Source organism: Euprymna scolopes, chromosome 34 (genome assembly GCF_053919585.1).
Source record: "Euprymna scolopes isolate OS-2025 chromosome 34, ASM5391958v1, whole genome shotgun sequence".
Lineage (NCBI taxonomy): Eukaryota > Metazoa > Mollusca > Cephalopoda > Sepiida > Sepiolidae > Euprymna > Euprymna scolopes.
Genome location: NC_136515.1, coordinates 39,130,435 through 39,147,059, shown reverse-complemented (window position 1 = coordinate 39,147,059; position 16,625 = coordinate 39,130,435). Strand labels below are relative to the sequence as shown.

The window sequence follows — 16,625 nt, the reverse complement described above, 5'->3', positions numbered from 1 at the left end:
AACACGTTGGTTTGAGAGAGAGGAGTTGATATATGATTAAGATATAGTTTATATATTAGTTTAGGATAACATATTTAAATATGGTTAACTTGATATGAGGAATTAAAATTTGGTGTCCAAACTTTGAGTACTTAAGACGATGTATATTCAATATAGATACAAGTAACAACATATTTATGATTTAGAGTACAATTTAGTACACATATAACTGGAAAATAAAGTATAAGCTATGGCTGATTCTGTAAGTATAATTAAGTACAAATAGATATATGGCATGTTTTTAGTAGATCCAATATTAAGTTTATTTCTTATAGTAGAGATCTATAGATGTTTAGTGTTAATCGAATATTTAAAAGGTTAGCCTGTTAGAGTTAAGGGCTAGAAACTAACCCACCCCCTCTGAAAGTATGTTGAATGTAAGAGATTTAATGGTAGCTTTCGAAATATATGCATATGTCTTTTTATTTTCAGGAGAGAATATTTTAACTTACAGAATACAGCATAATAACACATTAGGACAGAGTTTTGAGTAGAGTTTACGAGTAAAAAAAAATTAAAAGAAACATGGAAAGCAGACAAAGGCAGTTGTCTTGATATAATCGGATATATGTAGCAAGCTAGCAGCGGCATTTGTTTACTTATGGGAGGGCGAGTCGTGGTTCGTTGTTCTTGTTAAGAATTAAGACCAGGCACAAAGCATCTCAAGCGAGTCACTGATATTGTAAATGCGCCTAGCTAATTTTGATCTTAGCCATATACCTGAGAGTACATTTCGGTACAGGTAAAACTGAAAGTATTATATAAGCCATTGGTATAGATAGCAAGATGGGCATATTTTTAGTAGAGACAAGCATATAGCATTGTGGATATTAAACATGTTACTTAAATAAATTTCTTCTGCCTTCTATTGTAAGAAAAATAAATCCCCGTTTCTATATTCTTGTAAATTTTTTTACTCTTTCTCCACTCCTACCTCCCCTTCACCTCTTTCTTTCTCTAGCTTCATCTGTCTCAAAAGTTAGAATGTTCTCGGTTCTAAATTTAAATTTAAATATGATAATGGATTATTTTATCAATTGGGACAAACGCAGCCGTTTTGCATTAATTTAGATTAGAAAAAAATCGTTTAAATACTGGTTTAGCAAATGAATAATATAATATTAGTGCAATATATTGGGTTAAGTATTAAGTTTAAATTCGTTAAGAATAATGTATACTGCAGAAGAAAGACAGTGTTTGAGTTAAGATACGGTGCAAAATTCAATTTGGAACTTCCCCCGTTTTCATGGTTGTCGGTTTTTCATTGTAGATATAAGGAAAAGAGAAACAGTACTGGTTAGCTTTAAAAGCACGTTTAATAAGGAAAGGATTTTTAAAAAACTACAAAATCAGTAAAATTAAATGATTAGAATTTTAGCCGAAGCTGAAACAAGGGGAAAAAATTGCTTGCGATATTAAAACAGATTTCAGAAATGAAGTACAAACTACATGAAATGTTCTTTTATCGTTTAAGTTTTACATTTTTTATTTTTTTAAGAATTCATTTTTCTTTCATTTTACAAAACAGCCAATTAAACGTTGTCACCTCAATTATTCTATTTTAAAATTTATATCTTTTTTATCAATTTATTTTTCTGACTATTTAAAAGAAATTCAAACACCATGACCTCAATTATCTAGTCAAGCTTAACATAATATACATGCACATGTGAGCTTTAATAGTCTGTACACTTCAATACAGACACTGACAGAAAAATAGCACAGTTGTTAAAAGTATACATTCAGAATTAGCGTTTCCTATGAACACACACACACACACACACACACACACACAAACAATAGACATTACATACACTAGATGATCACGCGTACAGACACGTAGTATACAATCACATAAGCACCAACAGAATCAACACACTTTTGCCAACGCAAAACAAGTGTAACTTAAAAACACTTTCTTCTGGTCGCTGAAGATGTTTTTGATATCGCTTAGGTTTTGGAAGCATTTCTCATACAGAAAGTTGTCTAGATTCTTGAAAAGATTGTAGTCGGTAGGTGAGAGGTTTGGAGAGTATGGCGGATGAGGCAGTTTTGTAGCCCAATCTGTTCAACTTCTTCAGGGTCGGTTTAGCAACGTGTGATTAGGCATTGTCGTGGAGGAGAATTTTCTGTTGACTAATGCTGTACTTATCCACCGTAATAGTTTCGCCTGCATTCAAAAAACTGTAATGAATCAGACTGGTCGCAGACCACCAAACAGTGAACATGACCTTCTTTTGGTGCAACTTTGGCTTCAAGAAGTGTCATGAGGCTTTGTTGGTGTCTAACCACTGAGCTAAGCGTTGCCGGTTGTCGTAAAGAATCCACTTTTCATTGCAAGCTATATCCCAGTTGAGAAACGGATCGTTCTTGTTGCGTAAAAAAGGGAAGACGACACTTCATAACAGCGTTTCTTTTTGGTTGTCATTCAAGTCGTGAGGCACCCATTTATCAAGATTTTTGTCTTTCCAATCTCTCTCAAGTGGTTGATAATCGTTGTATATGTTACGTCTAATTCAGAAGCGAATTCTTGAACAGTTGTGTGTAGATTAGCTTTGACTAAGGCTTTTAATTTATCGTGGTCAAGACCCGATGGCCGACCACTATGCTCATCACCTTCAAAACTCTTGTCACCGCCACAAAATTTTCGGCCTAGCTTGAATTGAAATAAGAAAATTGTGCGAATTTGGTTTTTCCATCTTGTATTTAATGTTCTGAAAAGAAGACATAATTTTTTTAAAAACAATTGTGAAGTAAAAGTTTAGATAGAGCGAAAAACGCTCTTTAAAATGATATATAAAGTAAAGGTATTATAACGAAAATTTATTTAAAAAAATGCATAATTTGAAATCAAAATTAAAAATTCCGCAAGAACTTTTGCATCAACCTAATATATATAATACTAGCTGTACCCTGCCACGTGTTGCTGTGGCTCAAATTGGCGCAATGGAAAAAGTTCCAAAATGAGAAAAGGCATGTTTCTTATAGGTTTAATTTTCCATTTCGTATGAGTACACAGTTTTTGTTGTTCCATTTTCTTAGCTGATATAGAGATTTTCTGGTTTGGTGACTCTTGAATACGTAACATAAATTGTCCATGTGAAAAAACAGTCAGTGTGTAACTGTAAGCCACACAATTGTAAAGATTGTTCCCTGTACTTTGTTGATGGTTATTGCAAACGGCAATAAAATTGGAAAGTGCAAGCCATGTGCCTTTGCAAAGCTTGGATTGGTTTATATTTCACAACATGATAATTAGTATGCCAAATTTCAGTTGCAATACATGCGGTGGCATCCCTGGCAAATATAGCTGTTGGATAATTAACCACTTTATCTACTTTCACAACAGTGTCGATGGATTTGTATTTGACTACCTCACTTGGAATTTTACATAAAATATTCTAGGTTTATCTATATATATAAATTTGTATTCCTGTATGTTTGTTTGTTCACAATTTGATTAATATATACAAAAGGTCCGCTACTTTACTCTTCCATTTATTTCTATATACAGTATGATTCTTACAAAATATACAATTACGAGGCCACCTCATTTGCATATTGCATTAAGGAAAATCGACTTTACTAAATAGCGGTATATTGGTTAATGTTTCTAGCGAGAGAATTGTTTTAAGTGCCCTATTTAAAATTTTTATTTAATAAACTTTAAATAACAATTTAATTGATACGATATTTAATTTAATTCATTTGAAATTATTTCTGACATTGACTTTTTTAAAAGGCGTAGAGTTATCCCCCCTAGAAACTTCGAAACGTAAGAATAAATTCTTCACCAAATAAAATAATTTGGTAATCTCTATAAGTTTCTAGCTTGAAAAATAATTGCGTGTAGACAGAAAAATGTTTTTTTTATTTAAATATTCAAACAAACAAAAAAAATAACACTTACAAATAAAGTGAAAAAAATAATTTCTTTGTTTTTAATATTCTTGAAACTGCTATACAGAAACTTTGACAGCTTCAAATTCAAACTTCAGCCACACTTTTAGAAACAAAGAAGCCCCCCGCCTCAAAAAAAAAAAAAAAAAAGAGCAAATCGAAAAATCCCACCTTCCTATAAAAAGCAAATTGAAAATTTCCTTTATTTACGAAAAAAAAAAAAGCCAATGAAAAAAGTGCCTTTATAAAAAAATAAAAAATAAAAAATATGCATATTACGCACACGTTTGGCTAATTTTTTTTTTTTGGGGGGGGGGTCGTTCTGGCACTTGCTGCTATTTTTAGTGAAACAAAAGTTGTTTTGGCTTACTTTTATTTATTTATTTGGGGGGGATTCTTTTTTACGCACGGACAACAAAAAGTGCTCAATATCCGGAGAATAGTGTTTTCTTTTTGTATCCCTTCTGCCGAAATAGGGTATCACGTACTTCTTTTTTTGGACGATTATATTTACATGTTTTTATCCGTTCTTTTACTTTTGAAATTGTTGCTCATGAGGAAAATGGTTAATATCCTTAGGTTTGGTCAAACGGAACTTCAGGTCAACATGTGAAATGTAAGAAAATGAAAGAATGAAGAACTTAGGCAAAAAAGTAATCAATGATTGATGAAAGTGTGATAGTAGATATATAGGTCTAATTTCAAGAATCCAACTGACTTTTCTTTATATAATAGGTGATTGGAGTGAATCAATATTTTCATATATATTTCAGACATACTACTCTAATTAAATAAGCTCGCCTTATTTTTGGAAATTTTTCCAAAAATATTTATTTTGCTTTTTAAATTTTTCCAGGTTGAGCTGAAAGCAATTGTGATCGCAGAATCATTACCAAAACAAGATTTTTATGATCATATATTTCAACTGGCCCCGGAATTAGAAACAGCGACACCTGGTGATTTAAATGCCAAAAAGTCAGTTCAAACTTGGAAGTTTTTTTTACTTTTAAAACCATACAAAAAAAACACTATTTAATTTTTATTTTTATCATTCGTTAGATTTAGTCAATAAGTCATTTAATAACCTGCAATCACTGCATCAACTTTCCCGAATTCACTATAGTACTAATGGTAATTTAAGGGATCATCAGTTGTTTACCATAACACACTGTTTCAGGGATTTAAAAACAAAACAGTATATTGAATCATGGCTCCCAGCAGTGTTGATCAAACACCACCTCCCTTAATCTTAAGAAGACATGTTACAGATAGTAAATCTAGTTTCTTATTCTTAATTAATTTGGCTATCCTATTTATGTTATAAAAATGAATTCCTTACCTGTGAGATTCATCTGTTTCCTAATTCAAAATGGATATATTTTTTAATTTACCAATCTTGTATTTATAAGATTAGGGTTAATCCATTTGACTACTTATCACTCCCGCTATGATTAGTATTTTGTATATTTATATTCTTATTTATTGAAAATTAAAATTATATAAATGTTAAAAGTATTTATAAATATATACATTTTTTTTTATATATATAATACATTTTATACATTACTAATATAGTTTTGGATTTTGTTTATTAATATATTCTGGTTAATTGTAAACTGTTCAAAAGCATCAAGATAACGAACAAATGATTTATTTAACTGTTTGAATATTTTAGTTTTTTCCCCGCTTTGTTTTATCATTCTTATTACTAAGATAGAAACTGGGGATATAAAATCTATTAATTTTAAAGTAACGCTACATAATGGTTCTATAAAACATAAAAAACAGGGCAGGTACTATCTTTATGCGGCATACGAACTATTTGAAACGGAAAAGAGTTTCTTTTATCGAATATTTTATAAAGAAAAATCCCATCCTCAATTTTTATATCTAAATCCAGAAATGTTATCCTCTATGTTCACAATCAATTCTAACTCCTTTGGATATATAAAATTTTGTTGTTTTTTTTTTTGAATTCATCGTAATCGTTTATACATATAAGATCATCTATAAATCTATATATATATATATATATATATATATATATATATATATAAATCTATAAAATACATATATATATATATAAATCTATAAAATACATATATATATATATAAATCTATAATATATATATATATATATATATATATATATATATATATATATATATATATATATATATATATATATATATATATATATATATATACTCGAATCTATGTAAATACAGATTTGCCCAAAATGGTGCAGGATCCAACCCCATTGTGGAATTTTAGTATATAGCGTATTAAAATCATAAGTCGCTATAGATTTTGCTTTTATTCTGGAGTTTATTTTATCTAATTTTTCTCTTACTGGTTGTGAATTATTTACCACCCAAAATAGATTAATATTACTATAGAATTTTCTTTTCTGGTGGAAATTGTTTGATTTATAATTAATTTAAATATTTTAGATATAGCTTTACTTAAAGGTTTAGTAATGCACGTCTTTGAACCTGCAATAAACCTAGCGCTAACTTGATTTTTGTGTATTTTAGATATCCAATACATACATGGAAGTTTTTTGTTTCTTCTTTTAACTTAAATCCAATCCTTTCACTAATAATACTATTATTCAGAATAATGCTACCTAAATTAATATTACTTACTTTATATGAATCTGAATTTTACCTATAATTCCTACTTCTAACAATAAACGTATATAATATTTTTTACATATGAAAGCTATATTGTTTGTCGCTTTATCAATAGAAACTATTGCAAACTTATCTTGAAGTATTTTAAGTTCCTCCAGTATTTGTGAAATTTAAGAAGAGGATTAGTTTTATAGAGTATTTAAATTTTTTTATAAGTTTAATATTTTCATTTACGTATTCAATTATATCATTTTTCAATGCATCAAAGGTGTATATATATATATATATATATATATATATATATATATATATATATATATATATATATACACCTTGGTAATTGATATCATCTTCTACCGCTTTAAGGTAATACAAAGCTCGTTATAAATAAACAAATAGAGCACTGTGGGAGTGGCGGTCAATGTTTATAAAGCATTGTTAGATATCATTGCTGACGATGCCTATCCCAGTAGCCTGATGGATACAACTTGACTATCAACTCAATAGTTGTTGATTCAGTCCCAGGCTTGGGATGGGTGCTTCTCTAACCACACTGAAGAGCTGTGATACAGCGAAACAGTAGAAGATTAATGTGGAAATATGTTTTTTTTTTTTCCAATTATATTTCTCCTTTTATTTATACGAACCCTTTAATTTATTAAGCTCAAGGTAATTACAGAGCATTTAACAAATAATTGAAAAAATTTATATACCAAATTTCAAGATGTTGACCATCTTACTATTTATTACTTTGAGTATGTTGACATGCACAATTCATGTTTAAAAAATAATTATTAGATCAGTGTTAAGGTTTCGAATGAAGCAGATTTCATTTTTTTCCATCATATTTTCCCTTTTGGCAATGGTTTCAACCATTTGTTTGATTAAAAATTCGATAATATGCGTAAACGCTTACTTTCTTAAGTGGTCTTATGATTTTGATCAGGACTGTATATATATGCATATACACATATATATGTATATACACATATATATGTATATATAAGCATGTATATATATATGTATGTATGTATATATTCATATATATACGTATATATATGTACGCATGTATGAATATACATATATATGCATGCATATAAATATGTATGTATATATATATAGATGCATGTATATATATATATATATATATATATATATATATATATATATATATATATATATGCATGTATGATGAGAATAAGGGATATAGTATTTATTATGATGAAATAGAGAAATAATAAAGAAACAAACCAATCTCTTGGTTCATCAACGTTTCGTCTTTATTTCGTCCAGAGGAAGACTCGAAATTAAGAGAAAACGTTGGTGAACACATAACTTGGTTTATTTCTTTATTATTTCTCTCTATATATGTATGTATGTATGTATATATATATATATGTATATACATATATATATGTATATACATATGCCTGTATATATATATATATATATATATATATATATATATGTATAAAATATATTTTAGTCATCGACATACAGACCTGTTTCGTTGTATCACAACTCATCAGTGCCGCTAGACTAACACCTCTCCCAAGCCGAGGATCGAACCTAGAACCGTCGTGATGACAGTCGGCAGTCCTACCCCCTTGACTACGGAATCGGTGGCCGAAATTAACCTGTCCGAACGATTATTTAAATAAACATTCGTCCGCTACTCGTAGAGGGCTCAAACGTTTGTTTGTAAACAAATCGCGAGCTTCGCATTATTTCAGCTAAATTAAGTAGCGAGTAAGATAATTTACGAGAGTGCTCTACCAAAGAGGGGAGCTTTATAAAATATATTTTAGTCATCGACATACAGACCTGTTTCGTTGTATCACAACTCATCAGTGCCGCTAGACTAACACCTCTCCCAAGCCGAGGATCGAACCTAGAACCGTCGTGATGACAGTACACCTGTATATATATATATATATATGTATAAATATATGTATTTTATTTATATATACATCTACGTATATATACTTGTATGTATATATGCCTGTATGTATATACATGCATGTATATATATGTATGTATATATGCTTGTATGTATATACATGCATGTATATATATGTATGTATATATTTGTATATATGTATATTAATATGTATATATATGTATATAAATGTGTATATATATATGTACATATATATATGTATATATATATATATATGTATATATATGTTTGGATGGAGCTCAAGGATTGGTGTGGGTGTGTATTAAAAGCACACAAATGCTCTAGCGTCATATATAGCTTCTCCCAATCTAATCATCCCCACGTGCACGTCGTGAGTTCTGCCACGCTAATGGGGCTCTGGTGGATGGCGAGTGTTCAGCGCCAGAAAACTGAATCCCCACTGCCTTGTGGGATAAGGTTTTTGAACCAAAGGTTAAGGGTGAGGTAACTCTGACAGAAACCTCCAGAGGAGCTTAGGCCCTGTTGACTGCAGCATTTATGACCCACCGGCGTGTGGACCATGCTCTGGTGCCCAGTTACTTAATTCCCAGCCATGGGTAAATGACATTAGCAGGGTAGAAGGAGCTCCTGTAAGCCATGGTGGAGGCAATCCTTCTACAAGAGGACAACTCTTAAGAGAAATCTGCGGTCAGAGCAATTACCAGTCATCTTGCAATGGCTTGTAGTGGGTTATTGTTGCGAAGACTTAGAGAGTGGCACTCGTGTTGTACAAGCGCTTGTCATTTTAATTAACGATGTACAGATGTTACTTGAGATCTATCTTTTATCTTTTTCTATCTTATCTTTATCTGTCGTGCATTTCTATTGCAAGTCCTATGACGATGAAGGAGTGCCAACGTGTACAGACTTGACCAATTGGAGGTACACAGTCACAAATCTGCACAGAGGTGACGGGAACCCTATCTTAATATCGTTGTTGTGCTTTCACATGACAGAGGCCAACTCCAGTGAGGGTTCCTATGACTGAGCAGCCCTATTCAGGGAGAGCACTGCTCACCCAATGTCTTGGGAAAGTGCTAGAAAAGGTGCACTAAAAATTGTCTGTCATACTATTACTGGTTAGTTTCCTGCAGCTAACGGTGGTTCATGTAAGCAGGAAGAAAACAAAAATGTATCTCCAAAAAGGAGTAAAATTCAATTTATGCTGTTGGAATGTATGCACTCTTCTTGATAAAGTGTCATTCAACCATCCAGAGCGCAGGACAGTGCTTGTCACTGCAGAACTGTGGAGACTTGATATAGATATTGCTACTCTGTCAGAGACCCGTCTCTCAGTAGAAGATCAAATGACAGAGGTATCATCAGGCTACACTCTCTTCTGGATTAGTAAACCGGAGGGTATCCGTAGAAATGGTGGAGGCGGTTTTGCGATTAAAACATTCTTGGTTTATACTATGGAATTTCCTTCCAGTATCTGTGATCGCATCTTGAAACTTCGTGTTCCTCTATCACACAACAGATTCATCTCTGTTCTTTCGGTCTATGCACCAACCCTTGAGTCTCTGCGCTCTGTTGTTGCATCTACACCAATTAATGAAAAACTTGTTATTCTTGGTGATTTCAATGCCCATATTGGGAAAGACTATGAGACCTGGAGTCCTTGGCCGCTATGGTATCGGTACCATGAATGCTAATGGCCTTAAGCTACTAGAGCTGTGTTCAGAATTTAATCTTGCTATCTGTAACACTTTTTTTCGCTGTAAAATGAAGTACAAAACTACTTGGATACACCCACGTTCAAAGCATGGTCACCTAATTCACTTCATCATAACTCGAAAACGCGACCTTCGAGATGCATATACTGTTGGTGTCATGCACAGTGCTGAATATGACATCGATCACAAGTTGGTGAGAGGAAAGTTTAATTTACGAATCCGTAAGAAAGTTCGTCATAGTGGTGTTAAGGTGTCTAGCCGTATTGATGCCGCCAAGTTAAAGTTGCCTGAAGTTCAAAAGAGTATGGTGGAAAAGCTCGATAATCTTGCATTTGATGGTACGTTGGTGAATTTTAATACTCAGGTTTATTCTGCTGGTGATGAAATTGTTGGCTTCAAGAGGGATAAGAACAAGGACTGGTTTGACGACAACAATCTTGAAATGAATCAGTTGCTGATGAATAAACAGACAATTTATGAATTTTTACTTCGTGGAGATCATTCTGATCATACAACTAATTTGCAACAATACAAAGAGGCCAAAGCCACATTGCAACGTGAACTAAGAAAAATGAAAAACCAATGGTGGATGATTATAATGGAGCAGATCCAAAAGGCGTTTGACACAAAAAATTCGAAGGAATTTTATGGACTCCTGTGCCAAGTATTTGGTCTTCCTACCTCTTCAATATCTCCCCTGATGTCGAAAGATGGTTCTGTTGTCATTAAGGATCCAGAAGATATCTTGAAAATATGGCAGAAGCACTTTACTGATGTGTTTCACAATCCCTCAGCAGTAGATGCTGATGCAATTGATAGCCTACCAAAATGTGATACCATATTCAGAATGGATCGTTTGCCTAATCTGGTCGAAGTGCAGTTGGCTATGGCACAAGTCAGTAGTGGAAAGGCACCTGGTTTGGATGGTGTTCCAGTCGAACTTCTTATGATTGGAGGTGTGAATATTGCTAATGCTATCCTTGGTTTTGTTGAGGAAATCTGGGAAGGTGCTCCTCTTCCACAAGATTGGATTGATGATGTTTAAAGGAAAGGGGCAGAAAAATGTTTGTGACCACTACCATGGGATTATGCCTTTGGAAGGTGCTGGGAAAGTTCTTGTATGACTTCTATTAAACAGGTTACTGGAGGATGTTTGTCCTAATGCTATTCCAGAGTCACAAAGTAGCTTCAGGTCTGGCAGAGGAACTATGGATATGATTTTTTCAGCCCAGCAAGTCCAGGAGAAATGCATTGAACAACAGATACCACTGTATCACTGTGGATCTAACCAAAGCATTTGACACCATTAACAGGAATGCTCTCTGGTTAATCTTAGAGAAAGTAGGGTGTCCTGTTAGAATATTCAAGGAAATGCATAGGGACATGAAATCTCGAGTCTCGTTTAACGGAAAATTGTCTGATGAAATCCCAGTTGACAATGGTGTCAAACAAGGTGATATTCCTGCCCCTACTCTTTTCTCTATATATTTTGCTGCTCTACTTGGTCATGCGTTTCGAGGTTGCCAGAGGTGTTATGTTAAAGTTTCGAACCACAGGTCGTATTTTTAATCTTAGAAGATTTAATACCAGAACCAAGCTACATCATGTCTTGGTCCAGAAGTTACTGTATGCAGACGATGCTGTTTTTTTGTCGCATACTGAGACTGATATGCAGCATATCATGGATAGCTTTGCTGACTCCTGCACTACCTTTGGTTTGAGGATCAGTCTGTCTAAAACAAAGGTGATGTTCACTCCTGCACCGGGCCAGTCATACGTGGAGCCAAACATCATGGTCTGTGGTGCTAGACTGGGAGTAGTTGATTCATTTGTGTACCTTGGTAGTTCTCTGTCGAAGGATGGCTTTCTCGACACTGAAATCCACAGGCGAATTCAGAAGGCATCTGTAGCTTTTGGAAGTTGGAGAAGAGAGTGTGGTCTGATCGTGGCATCACAGATAGGACTAAGATCCGTGTTTACAAGATCTGTGTGCTAACCACACTGTTGTATTCATTGGAGACATGGACATTGCATCAAAGGCACATAAAATGCTTGAGATGTATCTTAAACATCAAGTAGCAAGCACAAGTACCCAATACTGAAGTCCTTGTGAGAACATGTTGCTCTAGTGTTGAGACCCTTGTAATCAGATCTCACATGCATTGGGTTGGCCACTTGATTCGAATGAAAGATTGTAGGCTACCAAAACAAATTTTTTACAGGGAGCTGGAAAATGGCAAGCACCCTCAATACAAGCCAAGGAAGAGGTTTAGGGACTCTATAAAGATTAATTTGAAAGTCTTACAAATCGACATCGACACATGGGAAGAACTTACTCTGCAAAGGCCGAAGTGGCGAAGGTTGTACGTGAAAGTTGTGATGCTCTAGAGAAAAGAAAGCAGGCCCACAACAATCTGAAGCGAGAGCTTCACAAACGTTTAATTGATGGTGTTAACCATGACATACAGAGCTGGAAATACGACACTTGTGAACGAGTGCTTTTGTCAAAAGCTGGCTACGTCATCCAACTTGAGTCACACAAAACTCCTGTTCAAGTGAACTTTGCACCAATTAGTCAAAACCAAACGATCTGTTTAACATGCAGCAAAGTTTGCAAGTCTACTGCTGGTTTGAGAAGACATGTGATTGTTCATAGGAATACCCTTCAACCACCAGAGGATGTTAACTCGATGGAAATTGCTCAATTTGTATGTCACATCTGCTTCAAGATGTGCAAACCTGCGGCAGGAGTGCAGACTCATCTGAGATGGCATGGACATCAAGATTGGGAGAACTCAATGTGATGGCGATCATCTGGAAAGATGCAGCAGTCATCATATATATATGCATGTATACACGTATATATATATATATATATATATATATATATATATAAATACTTCATTTACTCACATAAAATTAATATACGAAAGTATAGATTTATGCGTAAACTTTAAGTATTTACTTCAAAAGTGCTCAATACGTAGGTAGAGCTAGTTAGTAATTTATAAAATGTATATGGCGATTAAGCTACACTGAATATTCGGCGTTTCATCCACTCTAGAATTCCTCAGACTTATGCGCGAATTCTGTGGTTGTTTATCGTTTTTATATGGCCCTTTTCTATTGAGGATTTAGTTAGCCAATCAGCTTTCTAGTATCCATCGCGCCCCTTCCTATCAGCCAATGGGCATGCATTTTATCGAACAAAGGATCTGTTTTAAAACTAGGTTAGTGGCTTAAGGCAGACATTTCCTTTTTTTTCTTTTTTTTTGTTAGTTTATATATAAATATACATATGTGTACATACATATATGCACATATATATACATATATATATACATACATATATGTGTGATCGTTTATGTATATTCATGTTTATTTAATTTATTTATTTGTTTATTTTCTATTGTTTTTGTTAGTTTTAAAACTATTTTGTGTCGCTATCCTAGAGTAAATTTTATTTTGTGAACACAGTTATTTGCTATTTCTCTTCTACAGTTTAATAGATTTTGGGGTTCTTACAAGTACAGGATAGCAAATTTTTCATGAAGGCATAATCTACATGGGTCGTCTAAATGCCTACACGTGGTAGCTTGTCTTATTATTTTCCATTCGACTACCGGCGAATGTCCGCTTTCTTTGAGTTCGCAGTATTTATTCGCTAGTGTTGTTTTTATACGGTGTTTTTTATTGTTGAATGTACTTTTGTGGTCATAGTATCGGGTTTTGAAATCTAAGGAAGTCATGCCTATGTAATATTTCTTGTTATTCGGGTTTTCTTTCGCAAATGTTGTTGCCTGATAAACTACACTTTTTGTTAGACATTTATTTTGAACTGGGCAAAGTGTGCGGTGTCTACAGTTGCATTTATCTTGTTCGTTATTAGTATTTTTATTTATATTATGGTTGTTCTTGTCCGGGGTTGGTTTGCTATTATTATTATTATTATTATTATTATTATTATTATTTCTGCTAGTGTTAGTTTTATTTTTGTCATGGTGTCTACTTTTTTTTATTGTTTATTTTGTTGTTGTTTACATTGTTTTTATTTAGTATTTTGTTATTACGTGCTTTAATTATCATCTCTAAATTTTCCCAACAACTGTAGGATAACTTTAAGGTATTTTTATTGAAGATTTTGTGTAAGGGGTTGGTTGCAGGAAAGTGTTTTTCAATAAGATCTAGAAGTTTCTTGCCAAGTTTTGTTTTTAACATTTGATTGTATGGGGCCGTATACCAAATTATAGTTCTTTTTCTTCTATTTTTAATTTTATCATAGTTATTGGTGTTTTGTTGCTTATATTTGATATCGATATTTTTGTATCCACTATTTTTTAGGGCTGTTTCGTAGATATTGGTTGACCTGTTAAATGTATTTTCATCGCTTGAGTTATTACTGAGTCTACTTACGATCGAGTTAGGAATGTGTTTTATAATTGATGGTGGGTGATTGGACTTAGGGTTTACGTAAATTGGAGTAGCGTTATCTTTTAAGTATGGTTCATATGTGTTTTTATCTAAGTTTAACGTGATGTCCAGGAAGTTTGTTATTTTTATGTTAGCTGATACGTCTGCTTTTAGGCCTAATTTTTTCATTTCCTTGTGTATGATTTTCTTAAAGTTTTCTCCCTTGACTTTGTTGGAGTTTTTTATTATAGCTAGTCCGTCATCTCTATATAGGCCGATATCTGTAGTATCGAATATGCTTGTGAGGGTATATAGAATGAATAATCCCACAAGATCTGATGCCTCTGCAGAATCCCTGGCACCCATCGCCAAATCAAACGAATTTTTCATTTTAGTTTTTATCCATTGGTTATTGTTATTTATTAGAACTGATTTTCTACATTTTTTAATGATGTTGATTTCTTCCGAGAATATATCAGTGTATGCCTCGGCAAATTCTAGGGGAATGTTAAAAAGTTCTTTGGATATCGAGGGATAAAAGTCTATGATGTCAAACTGTATAAACGTACATTTATCTTTGTTTTCTATATTTTTAAACCAGGTGATTGCTTCGGTAGTATTTGCCCACTGGTTTAGTTCTAGGTCTTGTTTGAGAAAGTATTGTTTTGCCAATTCTACCTATTTCTGGTTTAGTTGGGTTTATCAGGCGGGTGCTGGGATTATTATTAAAGTCCCACTTGTGGTCTTTAAGCAGAATGTATGCCTCTCTAGGTTTCAATTTGCCAACTTTATCGCTAATTTTTAATTGATCGGTAATTTGTTTACTTTCAGTATTTATTATATCTATGTAGTCGCATTCGTTTGTGTCTAGTTTTTTGTAGTTTTTTTGTAATGTTTTCTGTGATTAGTTTGTTATATTCTTGCTTATCTATTTTATAAAAGTTTCTGGTCTTATCTGCTTTTACAAAGATTTTATTAGAGTTGTTTATGTTTGTAACGATTTTATGTAGTTTCAGTTGGAAATTGTTAGGTTGATTGTGGAATTTTAAGTTTTTAATTACGTTTAAAAGGTCATTTTCAAAGTTTATCAGAAGGTCAATTGTTTTCGCATTTAAAAAAAAAAAAAGAAAATGTCTGCCTTAAGCCACTAGCCTAGTTTGAAAACAGATCCTTTGTTCGATAAAATGCAAGCCCATTGGCTGATAGGAAGGGGCACGGTGGATACTAGAAAGCTGATTGGCTAACTAAATCCTCAATAGAAGAGGACCATATAAAAACGATAAACAACCACAGAATTCGCGCATAAGCCTGAGGAATCCTAGAGTGGATGAAACGCCGAATATTCAGTGTAGCTTAATCGCCATATATATTTTATATATTCTATAAATTACTATATATATATATATATATATATATATATATATATATATATATATACCAAGTTTACGGTATTTAGAAAGGAAAACTCGTGAATTTAACGAGGTTATTAAGAGTGCTCAATAAAAAAGAGCAAGATATATTTTTATTGGTATACATTTACATACGAGGACTTGTGATCTTGACTGACCACTTGTCCTAAACATTAGCATGTTCAGTGTAGCGGCTATGTAAATTTGTCTATATCAATAAATATATATATGTATGTATATATATATATATATATAAGTATATATATATATATATATATATATATAAGTATATATATATACACTTTTATATTTTATTATATAATACATTAATTAATATTGTAATTAATTTTGATCATCATTTTTCATTATTTTAAATTGCTCTGTCTGGTATATTGAGCTTTATATTATCTTGGTAGGTTTTAGCATAAAGATTTATTTTATTTTTGTTATTTTATATATATATATATATATATATATATATATATATATATATATATATATATATATATATATATAGAGAGAGAGAGAGAGAGAGAGAGAGAGAGAGAAAGAAAAAAGAAAAATTTTCAAAATGATGTTTTGATATAACTTTGCA

At 32.5% G+C, this 16,625-nt stretch overlaps 1 protein-coding gene across 4 annotated transcripts in view; it reads left to right on the top strand.

Moving 5' to 3' along the window:
* LOC145259186 (medium-chain acyl-CoA ligase ACSF2, mitochondrial-like) overlaps window positions 1-16,625 on the top strand; it is a 138,291-nt gene that overhangs the window by 60,891 nt on the left and 60,775 nt on the right. For all 4 annotated transcript variants that reach the window (XM_080116960.1, XM_080116961.1, XM_080116958.1 and 1 more), the window contains exon 6: window positions 4,796-4,914. In XM_080116960.1, the coding sequence (XP_079973086.1) occupies window positions 4,796-4,914 (119 nt within the window). The remainder of the gene's footprint in view (window positions 1-4,795; window positions 4,915-16,625) is intronic.